Here is a 20,294-nt window from a genome sequence, read left to right on the forward strand (position 1 = left end):
TGGTCCTCAATAACTAGTCCTGAACACAGTCCTGCTTTGCAGAGCTTGTTGCTCTGGTGTTACCCCAAAGTAATCAGTCTGTGGCTTTCAAATGCCTTGTGATTTTTAAATGTGATCGTGGAGTCCTTTCTGGCATTCTTGTGTTGCTACGGAATGTGTAGCTCCTACCCCAGGCTGAAGTTTCTCACCACAATCCTATATTCCCTTGGATGAACATATTAATTAAAATGTCACTGTGCCATTTCTTTCTGCATGAGACCATGGGTTTTTCATTTTAAGAATGCAGCAACAAGGTGGGAGAAATGCAAAACTGGGCTGTGGGAAGATAAGAGCATTACTAATTACATCTTCCACCTGCCTGCAGTCCTGAGATACTAATGAAATGTAAGAGCGAGATCCAAGGCAAGCAACAGGCTGCAAATGGGATCCTGGGCATTGCCCAGCTCCCACAGAACCAGTCTGGATGATTTTAATAGTTGTTCATGCTTTTCAGCTCTCAGTCACAAGGCTTGGACAAAAGACAAAAATTGATTTAACAGAGAGTGAATGTAATGCTTCGCAAGTAGCTTAGACTGCACCAATTAATCAATTACCCAAGTACATTCCACTTTAATACATTCATTACTGTTCCAATCTTTAATCAACTGCTTGTTCCACATACAATGAGGTTCCTGCATTTCTGTGCAAGGAACAATATTCACTTTGCAACAGAAAAACACCACTTCCAGTGCTAAACATGAAAAATCAGAAGTGTGCTGATGGCTGTATGATGTGAACAATCCTGTAACTGGCTTACAGGCTGTGCTGGCCCGTGCTGTGGCTTTGTTTGATACACCCATTAAAAATATTTATTGGCAATTAGAAGCAGGAACTGATCTGAAGGATGTTTTTGCCTTTATGTCTCAGTTTGGCACGTGCAACTGAAACTGCGGCAACCAGCTACTGCATTTCCTAGAGTCAGGAGCCTTTCGAGCTGTGATTTTTTAAAACTTTTCAAAAAGCCGGAATAAACTTCGAAAACTCTGTGCAGCACCTCCAAGCCTTCAGCTGTTTTGCTTCCCTTGCCCCCCCTTCTGGCTCTAGTGCAGGGCAACTCCGTTGCCAAGGGAAATGGCCCCTTTAACGCTGCAAAACCTCTTCCCTGATTTTAATGGGTGTCAGAGCATGTCCATAACAATTCTGCTGTTAATTTTTGGATTCACTTGATCTATAAAACAGGCAAGCTGGATGAGAGTGCTACAAGTCTATCAGTCCCTTTGACCCTACAGAAATTTCACCTATTTGTTCCCACAGGGGAGACTTTCTGTCAGAAACAACTCTGAACTCTCACCACCAGTCCGGAGCTCAGGAAGGTCTTTCTGTAAGGCCCCCTCCTTATCAGTGAGGAGTCCTGGTGACAGGGCACCAGGGTGTGGGGTGGAAGGGGAAAAGTGAAATCTCGGATTGAAAGTAAAAGTGGATCAAAAATTATCTGCAGGAGTGAGAAAAATGTGTTTGCTGATAACAAGTGTGGTGTTTGATGTGCAGACGTATTTCACTATCTAGCCATTCATCAAGAGCCAGAGGATTTATCCTTCAGGCATGAAAGATGGAACAGCTTAAAATGGTTAGTGACCACAGAAAGGATTAGCACATTATTATCTTTTTAATCCACAACATTTACTTTTTCAGGATTTATTGGAGCTAATACAAAAGTGATTAGTGTTCTGGTTTTGCCAAAGTAAGAGGTTGTTTATGACTCCATTCCCACACATAGCCTGTAAAAAACAGATAGTGCTGGCTGGAAAGTGGCCAGCAACAGAAAGTTTCATCTTCTACACCATATTCACAGAAATAGAAATAACTTGTACAATTTCCAGTAAGTCCCAACAAGGACCTTCTAAAAGTAAAGCGAAAGTATGTGACATTATCCCACCCTGCAAGCACACAATAAAAGGTGGTGTGGAAAGTTCTTCAGCTTTTTTGCATTTGCTAGACATGTGCTATTTTTACAAAAGTGGGATAAAACAGTCCCCAGCATTCCAGAATCTTGGCCAGCCCACGAGACATCATGACTAAAAAATGCTGAGATGTTAAAAATAATCAATGTTATTTTTTGTATGTGCAGTCCAGCTTATCAGAATTTAGGATTCATATTTTTCACTTTTGCTCTGCATTTGTGATGTCTGGAAATGGATTTATTTGTTTTTAAAATGGAAGCTGAAATTCTCCGGTCATCACAAAATTTGAGGTTTTCAGAAGAATCCTCAAACTGACTTTCACAAACCTGTCTATGTAACTTAAGACGTTCAATCTCTTTTTCAGAATAGCACAGGAACTTGAGACTCCAGGATTGTGGCCTACCCTTTCCAAACTGGGCTTGTGTTCCTAGAGTGCATACCAGTTTAAAAGGTTCTTAGATGGCTAACTCCTACAAATATGAGTTACACACTTCTCTATTTTTAAGTATGTGGCTGTCACCACTTTTTGAAAACAGGGGTTATTATTTTAGATCTTTGGCCTTTGAAAGTGATCCTTAGGATACTGCCACAAGAAGAAAACTGGTAAGCTGAAGGGATAGACAGACAGACATATGCAGGGAAGTAACAAAGCAGAAAACTTTCTTTTTCCCATCTTATTCCTTTGCAATGAGTATCTCTACTAAATCTCTCCAGCATGTAAATGCTCCTTTAGGAAGAAAGATGCTAAAATTGAAGGAGAAGAAATCTGATTGTGGGTTGATTCCTTCAGTTCTTCACTCACTGTGAGGCTGAAGGGCCAACAGCCAAGATTGTGAGGAGAGCTTTCTTTTCTTCTGCTTGGTTTGGACAGCAGATCAAATGTGCTTTGCTGCAGAACTCTGGATCAGGTCAGGGTTTCAGGATGTCTGTTTTCCTTAAAGGTTACGCCTGTGTTGCAATCATGGCATCTCAAGTGAATGTTCTGGGCTGGCTTCAGGCCACTCAGCTCTTGCCCTGTGAACAGTGTGACTTTGGTAGCATGGGGAATGTTCCTGGCCCACAGCCCAGATGTTTGCTCAGCGCCTGGGGAAGCCTTTGTGGCCCATGCCGGGTTCCCTCACTCCACCTCCAAGCACAGCTGAGCCAGGAGGCAGCTGGGATTTCCATCCCTGGGCTCTGTGCACGAGGCAGAGCTCACAACCACCCTGCACCCTCAGGCTGCAGAATTGCACAATTCTTCATGTGCTGAGGTTGCCACTTCCACCTTTCCCCTGGCCTGGTGCTTTGTGAGGCAGCCCTTGTGCCAGTTCACACCCCTGTGCCAGGCCAGAGCACCCCAGAGGGGCTAGGGAAATGCTGGAGCTGCTCCTGTACATCTACATGTCATGAAAGTTATAAAGAATTTAAACTGTAGTTTAAATTAGTTGTCACTCTCCTTCCATTCCCTGTATTCATTTCATACCCACATCTCGGTTTCTATTAGGATTGTTTCTTGCAGAGCAAGGCTTTTAAAACAATACTGGGAAAACTCCCACAAGGATTCAGGTAATATACTTCCCAATCACATGGCAGACAGGTGGAAAACGTGAAAGGAAAACAGTCAATAGCTGCTTGCTATCTCACCCCCTCTGAACTGAGAAAATTTCTTAGGGAGCTGTGAATTACTCCCCTATTGTTCTTGCTACATTATTATTTTGAAGTGGCTCATGCCTGTGCTATTCGGTTGCCTGCTTTGTTTGCCTTATCAGTTTGCTGGGTGATGTATAATTAAAAAAGCCCTGTTTTACCACATCACTCACAGATCTCTTTAGATAATACACCAAGTGTGATAGCAAGAAAAACACAACGTAAACTTCAACCGCTGCAGTTTCCTTGTGCATTTATTGAAACCCTCCCTTCTGGGATCCATGTCTCTCATTCAGAATGGGCCTGTGCTACAAAAGCCAGTATTTGTTTCCTGGTGACATCTGTGAGCATGACAGTGTGTTGACATAAGAAAGCACAGCCTCCAGTGGCAGGGGAGGCTGGACAATCCTCCCCAGCTGCTTAGCATCCACCATTCCTGACAAAATCTCCCAGGAGGTACTCGGAGATACACCTGGAGATGACAACTGCAGATTAGAGCTAGACAATACATTTCTAAGTGCCAGGCAGATATTCCACAACTGTTTGTCACAGAGAACAAACTCAGCACCTCCTTCAGCCTCAGCCAATGCCACCTGCAGCCCTTTCTCCTTTCACCTCTTCTTCAGAGTCTCAATCTGTGTGACACATTTATGCCACCTCTGTTCTCTCTAACACAACCTTTTTTTTCCTAACACTGAATCCTCAGCTCCTGTCCAGGCTCTTCTCATGTCTTGATGGCAGCATCTCTCCTTTAAGAAGCAATTTCACTCTTCTCTGTTTCCTTCTGAATTCCACTGTGTGACTACTTCCCCAGCTCACCACTCAAAATAATCTTTTTTCTTCTGCCTGCATCTCATGTCTCCTCATCACATCAAATAAAAGCAAATTTTATTCACTTTCAGGATCTTCCAGAGCCTATCATTCTCTCATACACTATTTATGCATTCTCCCACCTTCCATAGGACTGTCATGCCACCTTTCATCAAACACCAGATACATTTTCAAACATCTTTTGTTCTTTCTTCTATGCTGTATCTCAAAGATGCGGACATCCAGCAAGTTATCGCACTGACCTTTCAAATCCTTCCCGTCAAACCTCCACCTTCAAACAGAAATGAAACTTGGCTGTCTTGGGAGCTCTGGATGTGCAGAACTGATGCTCCATGAGGAGCTGCTCTGTCTCCCTGTCCTTGCTTTACCCACCTCACTGGGTCCACTGGCGGCCTCCTGTCTTGATCCCATTGAGCTATTTAGAACAGGGGCTGTTTTTTTCAGTCTTCTCCTATGAGTTTCCAAGCTACAACTGGGAAGTGCTGCTTACAGATGAGTCTGCTGTAAACTGCTGACCCTTATGTTCTAGAAGGGGGTAGCTCAGGTCTATACATTACCATTTACTTGTGAAATTGTGACCTAAGACAGGAACACAGCCCCTAATTTTGAAATGTCTATGCAGAAACACTTTTCATAACAAATAAAAGAAAGCTCAGTGTTTATTGAGGAGATTTTGCTGCTGCTGTTTAACACTGTCTCACCATCTAAACCTTGGTAATAGGTCCAGTAATCCTATGTAAAAATCAGGCAAACCACATTCCTGTAATCCATTGAGGGTGCAAAGAGCTTATACAGCACTGGCTATCACAGCTCAAATGCTGAGTGACAATTTATGAACAAACAGCTCACAAATCTGAGGCAACCGGCACACCTGAGCCATCTCCCACATCCTGTCTTGGCAAGGAATAAAGGGAAACCATGGCCCTCACTGCCATGCTCAGCAGTATGATGGGTTAGGCTTCAATTCCTTTCCATACTGTCAACTGAAGCAGAGGTTTGGCCGCAAGTGTCAGTTTGGGCACTTCAGATTAGCTCTAAGTGGCTGAGATAAAAAGAGCCTGTCAGTTTAGTGGCTGAAGGGACTCTGGTATGTGGCACAAAGAGACACCAAGCTCAGCCAAAGCTGAGAGGCACTGTCTGAAAATGGAAAGAAACCTTTGCTTGAGGGCTCCTAACTGTTCTTGTTTGGCTGGGGGGAATTAGAATTAGGCAGGATGGTAGAGAAGTAGGTCTGCAAGCCTTTTGTTTCTCTTCCCTTCTCCAAATACCAGGGGACAGAGCACCTTGGAAAAAAAAGGATTAAACAGTCTTTTTCAAACAGCTGCCTTGCAGAAGGAAGGATGCTACTAAGGTGTTTAGGCAATGGTACTGTCACTTCAAAGTCAAATTTAGGGGCAGGGTTAGTAGGGCACCCCAGCATTACAGTTAACAAGGCAAAGACACCTTCTCCCCCAAGGTGTCACACACAGCTTGCACTGGTTTAACTGAAATCAGTTTTGAAGTCAAGTCAGTTCAGCAGGTATGAAATCCCAAGAGAACGCACTTAACTTAGTGCACAGACATCAATTTAGCTCATCTGAGTTACTGAAGTAGGCTAAATCAATACAAGGCACTTGTAAATGGATTTAAAAGAACATTCATGTGGGGTTTGTTTCAATTTAACAAGTCATGTTGAGGAGCAATTTTATTTAAACTCGAGCAAGGTTTCTTTGTTGGCTATCCTCAAACCCTAGATTACGACTCTAATTACCCACCTACACAAGTAGAGAGGAAAGCAACCCTTCCATGCATCTCTGAGGGAAAGTCCCCTGAGGAGAGAAACAGGCAGCACTGCCACTTCTTCCTCACAAGCAAAGCAGTAAGGTTGGATAGGCCCACTGACAAAACAGTTTTTTCTATTTATACTAGAGGGTAAATTAGCAGATTAATATTTACTTCCAGCCACTGCTATCAGCCTGAAGGGGAAATGGAGCAGAATGAGGCCAGCAGAGGTTATAGCTCATTCAACCTGTCAGTATCATCAAATTTGCTCAGCAGAGCTTTGATTACTTTTCCAAACTTCAAGGCTGGTTTGTGGTAAGACATTTTTCTAGAAAGGGAGGCATAGAAGGCTAAAACTAGGGCCATGTTAACATATTAATAAATCTCTCAACTAGCAAAACTATTATCTTTATTTGGAAAGCTGAATGCTTCTGAATATTAAATCAAAACCACTAGCTCTGAACATCTACAAGTCTTGTTCCTGGATGAGGTGGGGGCTGCAGTGAGATTTATGGAGCTGGCGCAGGGCTAACTGCACAACCCATGGGATTAAGCTGTTACGCATTCACAGCCATTAAAATATCCCTCTCAGCTCTTCTTTGACACACAAAGAGGAGGATGCTGCCCTTGCAACCTCACCCTGTGCATATTTTAGCTCTGTGCCTGCTTTTAAGACATCAAGCCTCACTGATAGACCAGCACTCTCTAAAGCAGGAGAGCCTCTGAGTCCGGCTGTTGTTGAAGTGTTTTGGGACTGTCACCTTCACCTGACCGTAGCCCTACAGAGCACACCTGGATCAGCCCTTCAGAGAGCATCTTACTGTGAGCAAACACCAGCCAGAGGCAACCCGTGGAATGGGGGCTTTGACATCCAGCTGAAGAGTGGCATCGGGGGTGGGGGTGGAATTTAAAAATTAGGGAGCATGGTATCACCATTTCAGAACAAAACACAATTAATTGCTGCTCGGTCCTGGTGAGACTGGCACGACATAGCCACGCTATGGATACTCCAGGCTTTGGATGTCTGCCAATGCCAATCAATGTCCAACTCTCCCAAAACACAGCTTGTACCTATTGATTCAACATGAAGGGAAATATTTTATCAGCCCTTGTGGGCTCCTTCCACAGCCTAGGACACATTCAGCTGTGTCCAGCCCAGCTTCCCCACCGACCACATTTGGGACAGCGTGCTTTGCCTTTATCCTCCCTGTATTTGCCTTACCCTTTTCTGCACTATGACTTTTTTGTTATTATTAATGGTTGACTCACCTCTGCATTACTTTTTTTACTAGTGTTTGCAATACTGTGCTCAGGATAATGGATCTTTAACTGGCTGAGGTATGTAAAGAATATTAGGGGGAAGATGACTATTTCATGGAAGGGAAACTCAGTTAACTCCACCAGCGATGAGAAAGCCATCTCCTGGGCTACACATCCACTCTGCTTCCTGTACAGTGCTAGGAAAGAGTAATTTCAGCAGGATTTGGCCTGGGCCCTCAAGCCAGGGAATGAACTCAATCATGACCTAAAGTTCACCACTAGTTCAGGTGCACTTATTTGATGTTGCTTTGGCTTAACAAAAAGGAACCAGTGTGCTTTTATAAAAGAAAATTCAGTCTAAAACAGATTCAACTATTATTGTTCAATTAACATAATTTGTTTGATCAAAAATGTAAGTTAATTTTTAGGAGAAAGCATGAAAAACTCTTAAATAAGCCATACCTTTTCATTTTAAAATGAAATGTGGTGCCTGGCACTTTCAGCACTTTCCCCCTTGTTTTTCCAACTATTCCTTTGATGAAGTCAGGAGTGTTCAGGATGATGAAGACTCCTGACTTCATCACCTTTCTCACAGAAGGCTCCCCTGTCAGACATTTTTCACTTTTAAAAAAGTTCCCTAAGAATCTTTCTCTAGCCCTAACTGAAGTCTACATACATGAGGCTGGAGGGTAAGAGCAGCAGTTTAGGCAAGAACATCTTGAACCTCCCCACGTAAATTCATCCTGCCCTTGGGTATGACCCCAGAGTCATTTTGGAAGGGGACTGGACTGACCTTCCTTGTGATGGAACCAGCACCCGAAGTTTTCACAACCTGTAGCATCAATCTAAATGCACGTCCAGCTGACCAGTTAAAAAACACCAACAGAAAAAAAAGCCCCAAAGCAACACTACAATCTCCTCTCTGCAGCGTGGCAGACAGGGATGTCTTTGATGCTGCCCTTCCTTCTGTACTGCCCCCCCCCCACGCCGAGTCAAGAGTACCCGTGGTTTCAAACCCAAAGCACGTGGCTCTGCTATTTCTGACGGGCAGAAGCAGAAGTCAGCTCCCCGAGGAATTCCAACGTGAGCACAGCGTTTGTACGAGGGCTGGATGGACGGATGTGCTTTCAATTCTAAGCCTTAAAGAAACGAGAGTACATCTATGAAAGTTTCACCAAGGAGAAAAAAAAAATAGAAAAGAAGAAAAAAAAAGGCAAGGCAAAGGGGTTTCAGAGAAGACAGCCCCGTGAGCGATTTCCAAACATCAAAGAAAAAGGCCTGCAGCGTGTTCTCCTCATCTGATACCTTTGTTCCCCCACTCCACGCCCGCAGACACGTTTCTATCGATGCACAAAAGGCTCCTGCAGCCCCCAGACAGCTCCATGTCCACACACATTACCTGCCTCCAGCTCTGACTCCCTCACGCTGGCCCTTCACACCAACCACAGCTCATCTGCCGTGGTTGAAGCCAGATGGGACTGACTAGGGAGTCTGGAGTCCCGGAGAACTCCAGCAGGTCTGTATCCAACAGCCTGGCTGCTCCTTCACCCTCCGTGCAGGTACAGTCCAGGTGAGTGCTGCTGTTCCACCGCTCCTCGTGGGGCACCTGCTTGGCTGTTCCCCACTCCCCCACCTCTGTTCACTCTGATTTCCCTTCTGCAGGGCTGCACGTCTATTTTCCTCTTTCTATTCTCTTTCTATTTTCTCTTTCTATTTGCCCTCGAGGTTACCTTTTCCTGCCCATCTCTGGTTTGCCTTGGCGTCTTTGAAGAGGGGCAGGGCAGACGCCTCCTGTATTTCCCCTGTTTACAGAGCACGCTCACACCCAGCTGCCTGGAGCTGCTGCCCTTGGATGCATCCCGGGCAGCACCTCCACTCCCCTGGGGCAGGGAGTGGGGAGCACATGAGTCAGGTCACAAAGGGTCGATTGCAATTGTCAGTCAATTGACAATTGTTATTGTCAGTTCCCTTTACTTTCCCCAGTCACAGAAAGAAGCAAACCCCTTGCTCCCTCACCAGGGACATTGTGCAAATTCGGAAGCTACCAAGAGTTTTCCTCACCCTGGACGCTACAGGCAGGATTTGTCAGTGCAGCACTGCAGAGGGGTTCAGTCGGTTGGAACTTCTTTCACAGACTAACACCCAACACATCCTCATGACAGCAGTGGTTCCCTTTCACATCCCAATGGACAAAGCTTGTGTGATCAAACTCAGTTTCAGATAATCTCTTAATGACCTGCTGCTCACTGCTAGCCCTGCACTGCCGCACATCTCGAGGCCGCTGCAGACCAACCCAAGCTGCAAATACCCACTGGGGGCTTTGGTGACACTGGTCCCTGTGCTAGGCAGGCTGAGACTTTGTGACACTGCAGGAAACAGGCTCGTGTGCAGCCAAGGAACAAGCAGGCTGCGCTGGAGCTTTGCCTCTGTCAGCCTATGTGACACTCACCCCTGTGCTGAGTGTTTGGGGGCTGCTCTGTCTCCCCTGCCTGCAGGGGCTTTCCTGGAGCTAAATGCGGCAAAGGAAAGCTTTTGGTTCGTGGCCTCTCCAGTCCCTCCATACAGGGTTTCTACGGAATTTCTCACTGCAGTGAATGATATGATAATGAACAGGCATGAAAATATCCTAGAGACACCAACTACTTCCAATATGTAAACCTAGGGATCTGAGCCAACCTTCTTTGAACTCAGTGGGACTTCTTGCAGTGAATGGTGACCTAAACCCAAACTCATTATTTCTATAGGCTGGCAAGAAAAACTAGAAAAAGGAGCTCACTCTTGGACTTGGGTTTAAATCCAGGTCTGTGAGCATATGCTGTTTTCCCGACCTGTGTACAAGGTCACTGAAATGCTTCTGCTGAGCTTTAAGTTAAGGCACTGAATTGACACCTGATCCCTAGAGTTTCATGCCATTTTGAGCTAGAAGTCGGCAGCTCCACAGGGCTGGAGGCTGGTCCCTCTGCCCCACCAGTGGCTCACAGCTCATGTCCCCACTGTGGACAGTGACAACTGGACTATCCTGCTCAGCAACTTGCCTTTGGCCAAGGAGTGCTGATAGATTGCATTCCCCATGTAACACAAGACTTTAATTACTTTACAAAAGCACAGAATTCCTTGTCAGCTGTAGCCTGTCAGAAGGAAATGAGAAAATCAATGAATTCAGAAGACTGCAGAGAGAAAGGGGGAAAAAAATAAAAAATTTTAAAAAGCCAAACCAAACAACAAACACTGAAAGTAATGCTTCTTTCATTCATCTGAAGAAGATATACTACTGGAGCAGCAAGGATTTAAATTTCTAAACACCTAGTCAAGACTTAGCCTAGGCTGAGGAGAACAATCCAGTTGTTCCTTTCTTTCCCAAGCTGGTGGGAAGCTGGGGTATCTATTTGTTCAGCAGCGCTGTCACTATAAACTGTACGAGCCTTCCCGACTGTAATGCTTACTGCACTTTACTTAAGTTATAGTGCAGCTCAGCACAGATCTCTCTGCCAAAGTTGGGTATTTTGAAATGCCTCCCATTCCTGACCCGTGTGATTGAAATGGAGGGATTACTCTGTTCAGATGTTTAACTCCCTGCAAAGCATGCAGACAGAGAAATCCCCATGCTGCTGAAGCTCTCGAGTCACGGAAGCCGGGCAAAACTACTCCATTACCACAAGGCTTCAGTATTACTGGATTTATCTTGATTGCCCACATTTCCAGAAAACTAAAGGGTGTTTCACACCTCAGAACATGGAGAATTTCTTGCTTCATAATTGAAAAATGCACAGATAGAGAGAACTACTGCAGGGAGGTGAAAGAGAGAAATTGCCAAGGAAAAATAGAATGAGTGGTGTTATTATTTTACATGGCATTATCAGGTAACAATGGAAACATACCTGGATGCATTTTTTAATGACATTTAAACTAATGTTTGACAGTGTTAAAGTTGAATCCCACATCACACCAGATCCCCTCTGAATAGCATTTTCAATTACACCCTCAAAATTGGTCTAATTAAAGCAGGCAAGCATTATTGGCTCTGTTGTAGAAGTGGTATGAGTCACAAAATAAAGCAGCAGATGTGGAGATTACTGCAGGGCTAGGAAGGATTTTCTCCATCTACTCTAGACCCAAGTCTTTACCTGCAGACCCTTCTTTACCCAGCAGCCACATAATTAAGACTCTGAAAGCCCAGGAAAACATGCTTCTGTTTGCAGAGACCATAGTTAAGACAGGAAGGATCTGCTGGGTTATTCAGCCCAAGCACGGGGCCCAAGTGGTGTGGTCAACACTATTCCCAAAGCCAGCGAGGCTGGATGCTGGCTCAGGGATCCCTGGCCAGAGCTCCTGGTGCAGACAGGCCCTGAGTCAGCTGTCATTAGCTGGTATTAATCCTGGCAGAGCACCTTGTACACAACATCCTTAAAAGGGCTTAAGTGGATGTTAGGCAGTAGTTAACTTATAAATTAAAGTATGAATTAAATTATCCGCTGAAGGAAGTAAATGGCAATTTAAATTTCAGTTCATTACGAAGTCAAAGCAAGTAAGCCAATTTACACCAGATAAGTTTTTGGCCTGGTTTCTCCTCCCCTTGATTTTAAGCCCTGTTTTGTCGCAGGAGAGGCTGTGTGACATGAAGTTATCCTGCTGCCTGACACTACAGGCTCACATCAGTAATTCTGTGTATTGCTTTCAGTAAGCTGGTTTACACCATTTGCAATAGATGTGATTCCTAGTTCATGTGAAAGCATTGGGGGCAGGCGAATACCAGCACACATGGGGGATCCTGTGAATTTCCAGTTAGAAACATTTACTAGTACATCATTATTTGGATGAGCTTTTTGCTTAAATTCCTGCCATAGTCATTCCAAACAAGGTTGCGCATTTCTAACACTACAGACAGATTTGAAAACAGTGAAGTGCTCTGAAATAAAGAAAACTGAGCATAATTTGTTGATCAATGAGTTACAAAGAATCACAGACATTACTTATACTATTTAGCATGAAAAAAGCATATGCAAACCCTTCAGAGACACTGTGCGAAATCCTTGCCATGCTGAAATTTAAAAACCAATGTCCCACCCTTGTTACTGGACAAAATACACTCATAAATATAAATCTCACAAGGCTCAAAATCAGTATTTATTTCTGGCTGTATAAAACACAGTTTTTTGCCTTGCTAAGACCTGTGAGCAATTTTCTGCCAGCTGGAGGCTCCTCAGCCTGCAGGTCCCTTATCTGGGATTCCTGAGGGCGGCATCTGCAGCCGAGGAGAGCCTGGAAGCATTCCCAGGCATTGATGCCAAGTGGCAGGGAGCAGCCCGAGCCCGTGCTCCCACTGCCACCAGGGATGGGTCTCCGGGCTCTCCCGGCTGTCAAATCACACCTGTGATGTCTGAAGAGAGCAGCAGCTGGAACGGGATGATTTTTTTTCCCGGGAAAGAGTCTAACAGGGGGAGAGAAGACAGACATGCTCTAGCAGGCACGCTTGCATTTCTGACCCTGGGGGCAGCCACAAGCCTCCTTCCTTCTCTCCACAGGGACAGGGTGAGCAAGGGGAACTCAGGGGCGGTCCTTTGCACGTCCCCCAGGCCCGTGGCACCACACAGAGAATCCTCCACAACCGTACTTCCCTCGGGAAAGGAGGTGTTCCTCCCTTTTCTCCTACCCACTGGAGATCTAGGTTTCTCCTAGCCACAAAGCTGTGCTGGGATAGCCATGCCTCTGTGGGCAGGGCAGCTCCAAGGATACAGGAGAGGAGCCCGCCTGGGCAGTCCCAGAGCCGCTGCGGCTTCTCCTACAGAGAACTCCTGCGGCAGCCCGGCACGCAACGGGACCGCAGGGATTTTTAAAGCAATTCCTCACGCCTCCGTGTATCCTAGCAACCCTCTCCGAGGTTACAGATGCGATGCCTCGCCCACCTGTTGCACAGCCAGCCTGAGGCAAGTTACACATCGCTTCCTTCCCAGCTCATCCCGCGAATCCGCCGCGGCGATTAAGGAATGTGGGAATGTGCCACAGCCAGCCGGCGGGTGTCACACACAGGCACCCCTGGGCGCCAGGAACTCGGCACTGGCTCCTGCATGTGCTCCAAGGAAAGGTCTCGCTGGCACAGCCTTTGTGATCAAGGCAGGAAAAACGGGGTGGCCCTGCCGCAAAAATGCCTGATGTGCCATCGCTCGGGTCCTGCGCAGACATCCAAGCACGATTTCCAAAAGAATTTTAGGTCCAAAAAATGCGCAGTGAACAAAACTTGACTCCTCCTGTGCCCTTCCCTCCAACCTGAGCTGCAGTAGAATTACAGTAAATGAGCTTGTTAAGGAAAAAAAGACAAAAAACTGCTTGAAAAGCAACCTTTTTAAGGAGTGATGCCACTCCAAAGTATTCTTTAGCATTTTCGATTTTCTGTGGGAGAAAAAAAAATACTGAAAACATTATAAAAATAACCATTGAACATGAAAATTTTGCTCTGCAGAAAAATAAAAAACAAATTTAATGAAGAATTTAAAAATATAAAATCAATTACAAGAATCTGTTGAAGGGGAAATTTACAATTTTACAAAATTTACTTTCTACACCTGTGCAAATGGTCCTTTCTTTATGATTGTCCTGCTCATCAAATTAGGTTTTCTTTGTTTGGCTATCACTGATCAAATCCTTTAAGCTGCAATATCCATTTCTCGCTTGAACCTCAGTTATCTTAATTGATCATTCACCTGCATTCCTGAAAAACAAACAAAGAAAACTCCTAAATATTTTGCTGTGGGTTTGTTTCTTTTTTGTGTTACTGAACTTATCAATGCTAAATCCACTTCATTCTAATATATTCAATAATTCAAGGGATGCATGGAAGCTGCTATCCCCAAGGCCAGCAGGGAAGATGAGGTTGTCACTGCTCAAAGACACATAATTTTCTGTAGATCTTTCTTATTCATAGTCACAGAGGAAAATATGGGATACTTCCTAAATGGTTCTGGCACTTGTGAGTTATCCCTCTTTCCCCACCCAGGCAGACAAATGCTGTAGTGAGATGAAGCATTTAGGTTCCCTCTCAGTTTGGAGTGCTCCAAATGTGAGCACTGATGGTGCCCTTTCACTGGCTAGGCTGAGGCTGACTGCCTGGTGATCCACAGTGGCTCCTGGGCAATGACTGGAAGAAGCTGGCACACCTTCTCCCTCAGCACCACTTACTCTGCTCAGGCTGAATAATACACCCAGGATGTCAAACCCTCCTTTTCACTGTGAGGCTACTTGGCAGCTGGATCTGCACACTGAGATGAGTCCAGCTGAGATGGCAGCAGCCACTTCATTAGCTCAGTGTCAGCTCGGTTTTGACACGTTTGTGGAACCATTGACTAAGTTTTTATAACAAGCGAGAACAGGATTTTTATAGCTAAGATTTTTTGCAACTGTCACATGAATTTTAGGACATAGTCTTGGGCTGAGCTATACAAACAAAACTCCCTTGTGGTTTGACAGACATCATGAGTGAGAATTGGATCATGTTTTCTGTGTGAGATAAAACTAACTGCCTTCACAGCTGTCATTTTTTTATAGTGCAAGGGAGGAAATTCAAGCATTTAAAGTTACATTTAAATATGAAAACTTGATAGACATATCTGGCAATAAAAACACAGCTGTTAACAACACAGAAAATACTGCAGTGGTACAGCACAGGAGGTTGAAACTCTGTGTGTGAGGAGAATCTGCAGGTGAGAGCAGCTTCCTCATTTATTTAACACAGGGAGTAGGGCTTGTGTTTGTAGATTGTGCGGTACTAGGCAGAAATACCCTCAGGAGCCTATCATCCAACACTGCACAAATAAGAACAGAATTTCCCAAACCTCCATGAACAAGGCATAAGCCCTGGAATGACAATTCTTCACATGCAAGTCAGAAGCCATGTTATATTTTACTCAGGTGGAAGAGATGCATGATTCAAAGCCAGTCTCTTGAAATCTGCAGTGGACTTGAAGAATGCAAGCTCATGGGGGCTGCTTATTCTTCAGTTTCACAGCCCACCGGTGGTTTCTGGGGTAAACCTTTTAAAGAATAGGTTCAGATACAGCTGATCCATCACAGCCTCGCAACATCACCAACTCCCACATCCACCAGTTATTTTTATGCAGCTACTAGTGCTAAGGATGTGTCAGGAAAATTAATGAAGTATGAATATGCTCTGGGAAAAGCAAGCGCAACAAGAGTCAGGTTGTGGGTTAAAATAGCCCAGTGCATCTTAACCAGTGCACAGAATGGTCAGAGAACAGCTGCTGGAGAGACTCATGAGGCCCTGGCATGTTATCTAGAAAACACTAAGAGTATTTTCAAGCACACACTGGCTCACATTCAGCACCCAGAAGCTATTTTAAGTGCTCCACGGAGACAAGCTAGTGTTATTAGGGCACTTTTCTTCCAGAACACAACAATTCATTTCGAGTCAAATAATCCCATCAGAGGCCCTTGTAAACACCTAAATCAGAAGAAGTGGCTGTGATGATCTCATATTGGGAGAGATTCACGGGCTGAGCTAAGACAGGTTTTTTTAAGACACTTAAAAAGAAAATGAAACTACTTGCTGGGCAGTCTTGGTGCTGTGTCTGTCACGTCACAGCAGCTCCCAGAAGGCATCTCTGGAGTCTGAGGAACTGCCAATTAGCACAGGGAAGCTGGTTGAAGAAGAAAATTTGAGCAGAAGCCTACGAGATAAGTTTTTTTACCCTACTGAGCAGCAAAGCCATGGCCAAATGAGCCCTCAGAGTACAACTCTCACCTCCTGGCAGAACCACCTCAGACCCAAGAAGAAAGATTTCCATCATTTTTGGGCCTTGGCCTCACCTCACCTCTCTGTCTCAGTTTCACCCAGCCTAGTGTCTTTAGAGGGCGTTTTGAGACTCAAAGACCAGAAAACATATACAAAGAAAGAGATAATGCTGTTATCACCCAATGCTGTGGCTCTGTATGATGTGAAGGCATAGACAGTCACAGCTCCCTGTATCAGAAAGGTGGGAAGAAATATGGGAACAAAAGAGGAGGAAATTGGATTATGGCAGTGACAGAGTGAAGAGTAGTAGATGACAGGGATTTAGAGACCTTTGGGAAGCACTCTGATACTGGCATGATGGTCTCAGTAAAGAAAATTGTCAAAAATATGACCAGAGAAAAGAGCTTAATCAGAGTCATCCAAAACTGGTTTATTTTGTAAAATATTTCAGGCCTTCTTTTCCCTCCTGTTTTTGAAAGCCTTGCTTTTCAGCCTGGTGAGGCTGAACAGGGAACTGTAAGCTACTCTAAATGCTGAGAGACAAAAAAAGCAGAGAGGGAACGGTGCCTAAATATAGTTCAGAAGGTTCCCACCTCTCCATACTGAGGTTCAACATCTACAGCCAGCTCAGGTCAGTGATTTTCAGTCAGCTTTCAGCCACTAGCAAATACAAGGCCACATCAAAATTACCAACATTTAGAGTAGAAATTATCATAGTTGATGAGGAACCAGGTATAAATAAAATACTTCCAGTGAACTCCCTAAAAAGAGCCACTGCCTGCTATTTATTAAGTTACAGTCCACTGATATTTAGCAAGTTTTAATCTCCCAAACCACTGACTGGATCCTCAGATGGAGGAAATGAATTGTTGATCTATACCACAGCATGATCCAGCCCTGAATTTACAGGTAAACATAAGGCTGTGGACTTTGCTTACATTTTTGGCTCAAATAAAAAAGCACCTTTCTCACTATATGTAATGAACTATTTTTGCTTAGAAAAGGGATTTCTAAAATTAAATAAACCAAAGATACAGAGGCACAGGGATGCTAAAGCTAAGGTAACTTGGCAGAAAATACCCAGCACCTGAAGAAACACACATGAAATAATCAAGGATCACAAGGAAACCAACATGCTCACGATATCAACACACAGAAGAAAGTTCACATATCCTTTCAACAACTATTTTTGTTTCAAATACGCTCTTGCCATGACTCTCATGGGCAGTCCTTGATCATTATGGAGAAGCACTTTTGTGAACCAAAACCATAATGATGTACCAACAAACACCTCAGAGAACACACAACTGCCAGGCTCTTGTGGTACCCCAGTCTCCTGCACAATGCAAGTGTCTGAGGGCAGTGGGGAAATACTCAACAAGCTCATTTGTTTTCTTGCAACTAATCCACCACATTTCCAAGTTTCACTTACCCGTCAGGTTCCTCAGCCCAAGTTCCCTGAGTCCAAAGTTCCCATCCTTCCTGTAGTTAAGGAAAATGGCCAGAGCATATCGCTCCTCGTAGAGCTTGGTCCCACGAACGATGCGCAGGTTCTCCAGGGGCAGGTATTCAAACTGGTTCAAAGCCACCAACACATAGCCCGTGACTTCTCGGATAGACTGGAAGGCAGAAATTAAACAAACACATCAGATATGGTCCATTTTTAATGGTCCTGAGTCTTCCAGACAGTGGATGCTGTAGGACAAGATGCCGCTACCCAAGACAAAAAAACCAAACCACCTTTGGAAAACAAATTCTGTTTCAACTTAATGATTTCAAGCCCATTCCTGTTTTAATTTTAGTGAGTTTACTAGAAATAGTTGTTTAAAAGGTAAAAAACAAAGAGGTAGCCATTTTTATCAGTTTATTGAAACTCAAACAGAAATTCACTGTAAGGTGCTAAGGATTCACAAAGGGATGACTTTGCACAACTCAAAGCAGAGAGCAGGTCAAGGGCCTCTGCAGTACATGAACAGAATCCACTGTGGCAATGCCACAGTTCAGATGAGACTGTCTGTCTGCAAGTAACTGTGTGTTGTACAGCGTATTTCAGGGTGGGACTGAAGGGACACAACATGGAAAACACCTCTGGAAGAGCTCACCATCAAACAGGAACAGATGGGAGACGCGGGGCCAGTTTGGAAGAGGAAATAAAGACAACACATGTATGTATTAACACTCATTTTGTGTACTTTCAAATGGAACTGATCACTGAACATTTGCAAAGATTCATCTCAGAGTTTCATCTGGAAGTGCTGGAACCATCCATGCCCATATATCCAGGTCTTCGATCAGAACTGCTATCCAAACTTTTAGTAAAATGATTGCTGCAGCTTTGAGTTGGCTGAAATCTTCATTGGCTTTAGATGAACTGCTCAATAACCCTCCTGCTCATATTCAGGAATTGATTGCCTGGGCTGGAAAGGGGAAAAAAAAAAAGCCAAAACCCAATAACTAGAAAAAGTTTTTCAAAGTCCAAAAGATTAACAGAACTAAGATGTTGTTAGGAAAAAAAAGTACTGAACACCCAAAACCAGAGAAATATGCTCCCTTAGAAAATAAAGTTCATTCTAAGGAATTGAAAGGAATGGCCTAGAAATATGCAAATGCCTGTGAAAAATGTCATTTCAACACTCACAGCGACCCCACCATCCTCAGCAGGACTTGACACAGGCTGAAGGATGCTCCTGGCCAGATCCTGGAAACAGGATCTCCATGTTGGAGAGGGTCTCTTGAGTCTGTTTCTCAAAGCTCACCTAACCTGACGCCTGCAACAACCCCTGTACAGGCGTGTGTTTGAGTGCGTGTGCATATTTAATGGACAGAAATTGATACCACTACTTGTGTGCTTAAGTGGCTGCACGCACTTTTTCCTTCCCTTTGGCAAAGTCAATACCTTAAACAAAACACTGAAAGAAAAATTCTGCTCAGAGTAACGTGCCCAGACTATAACCAACATGACGGGGACTCCAGTCGATAATGTAATAAAAACAACCCGACAAGCAACAGCAGGCAGAGAATCCAATGTGTCGTGTCTGTATCATTAATAAAGAAAGGCAACAATGGATTTGCAGCACCAAGGACAGGATCTTGCTTTGCTGGTTCAGCGCTTTGACGTGATTTCACATTTAAGTGTGCACGAGCCTTTTAATTAGGCTTATAAAAGCCTGCAAGGTTATTAACACATGGCAGTGTACATAAGGAATGATTTCTAGGCCACAAAATCTAGGTACTAGCTGTCCTCCTGAAGTCAAACATTTGTACTCAGCTGAAGCTGCTGAAAAAGCTGTGGAGCCATTTCCAGACTTGCCTGGCATCTAAACAAAGCCCAGTGTCCTGACAGGACTCTGGTGAAAACCCAGTGAGTGGAGGTAGGTTGAGAAGTACGGTTCAGCAGCTCAGTATTAAATGTAGAGCTGCCTTATACCCTGGGACACTGATTCCATTATAATCAGAAGCTTTCCAGCACTTTCATGATAGCTCTTTGCCTTCAGACATTTCAGCTTAGCCTGTTTGGTCAGGAATTTGCTTTTCATCATATGCAAAAATTTCTTTAAGATGGCTTTTCTAGTGTCTCCTCAGAATTCAGGAAATACTTAAATTACACTCAGGGCTCTAATTTCTCCACTGATATTCTAGGGATACTGTGATTGCTCTAATTAATTTAAATGGATGTTTAACTTGGAATAGAGTGGAAAAAATTAAAAGCAGTCCCAAAATTGCATCTGAACAGGTCCTCCCTGCCAATTGCTATCACTTACAACCATATTTTCTATTTTTAGGGTATGTCTTACTGCCAAACAGCAATTCCACCTGAAAGAGCTGCAATTCAGCACAGAACTGAAATCATACACACACACAGAGCAGCAAATCTTCATTCCAAACTTGAAAAAAAAGCCAAAAAAGCACCAAAAAACCCCAGAAAAATAACTAGGGAAAATGACAAAGTTCTGTTGCTGATAATTGTGAACTGCCTCAGAAGCCCTGCACTTTGTTTGGATTAACCAACCAAAATGACAAATTATGGCAAGTATTTTGACAAACCAGAAGGTTCTTTGCAGTCCCATGGCTTCCACCATATTGCAACACACATTTATTTGCTGGAAACCCTGCCATCTTCATGCTTGCAAAAC

The 20,294-nt window shown here is 44.2% G+C and overlaps 1 protein-coding gene across 5 annotated transcripts in view; it reads right to left on the bottom strand.

Annotated features, from left to right (window-relative positions):
* Positions 1–20,294, bottom strand: part of ERBB4 (erb-b2 receptor tyrosine kinase 4) — a 576,015-nt gene that overhangs the window by 254,881 nt on the left and 300,840 nt on the right. For all 5 annotated transcript variants that reach the window (XM_039554927.1, XM_039554926.1, XM_039554924.1 and 2 more), the window contains exon 3: positions 17,594–17,780. In XM_039554927.1, the coding sequence (XP_039410861.1) occupies positions 17,594–17,780 (187 nt within the window). The remainder of the gene's footprint in view (positions 1–17,593; positions 17,781–20,294) is intronic.

This window comes from Corvus cornix, chromosome 7 (assembly GCF_000738735.6).
Source record: "Corvus cornix cornix isolate S_Up_H32 chromosome 7, ASM73873v5, whole genome shotgun sequence".
NCBI classification, from domain to species: Eukaryota; Metazoa; Chordata; class Aves; order Passeriformes; family Corvidae; genus Corvus; species Corvus cornix.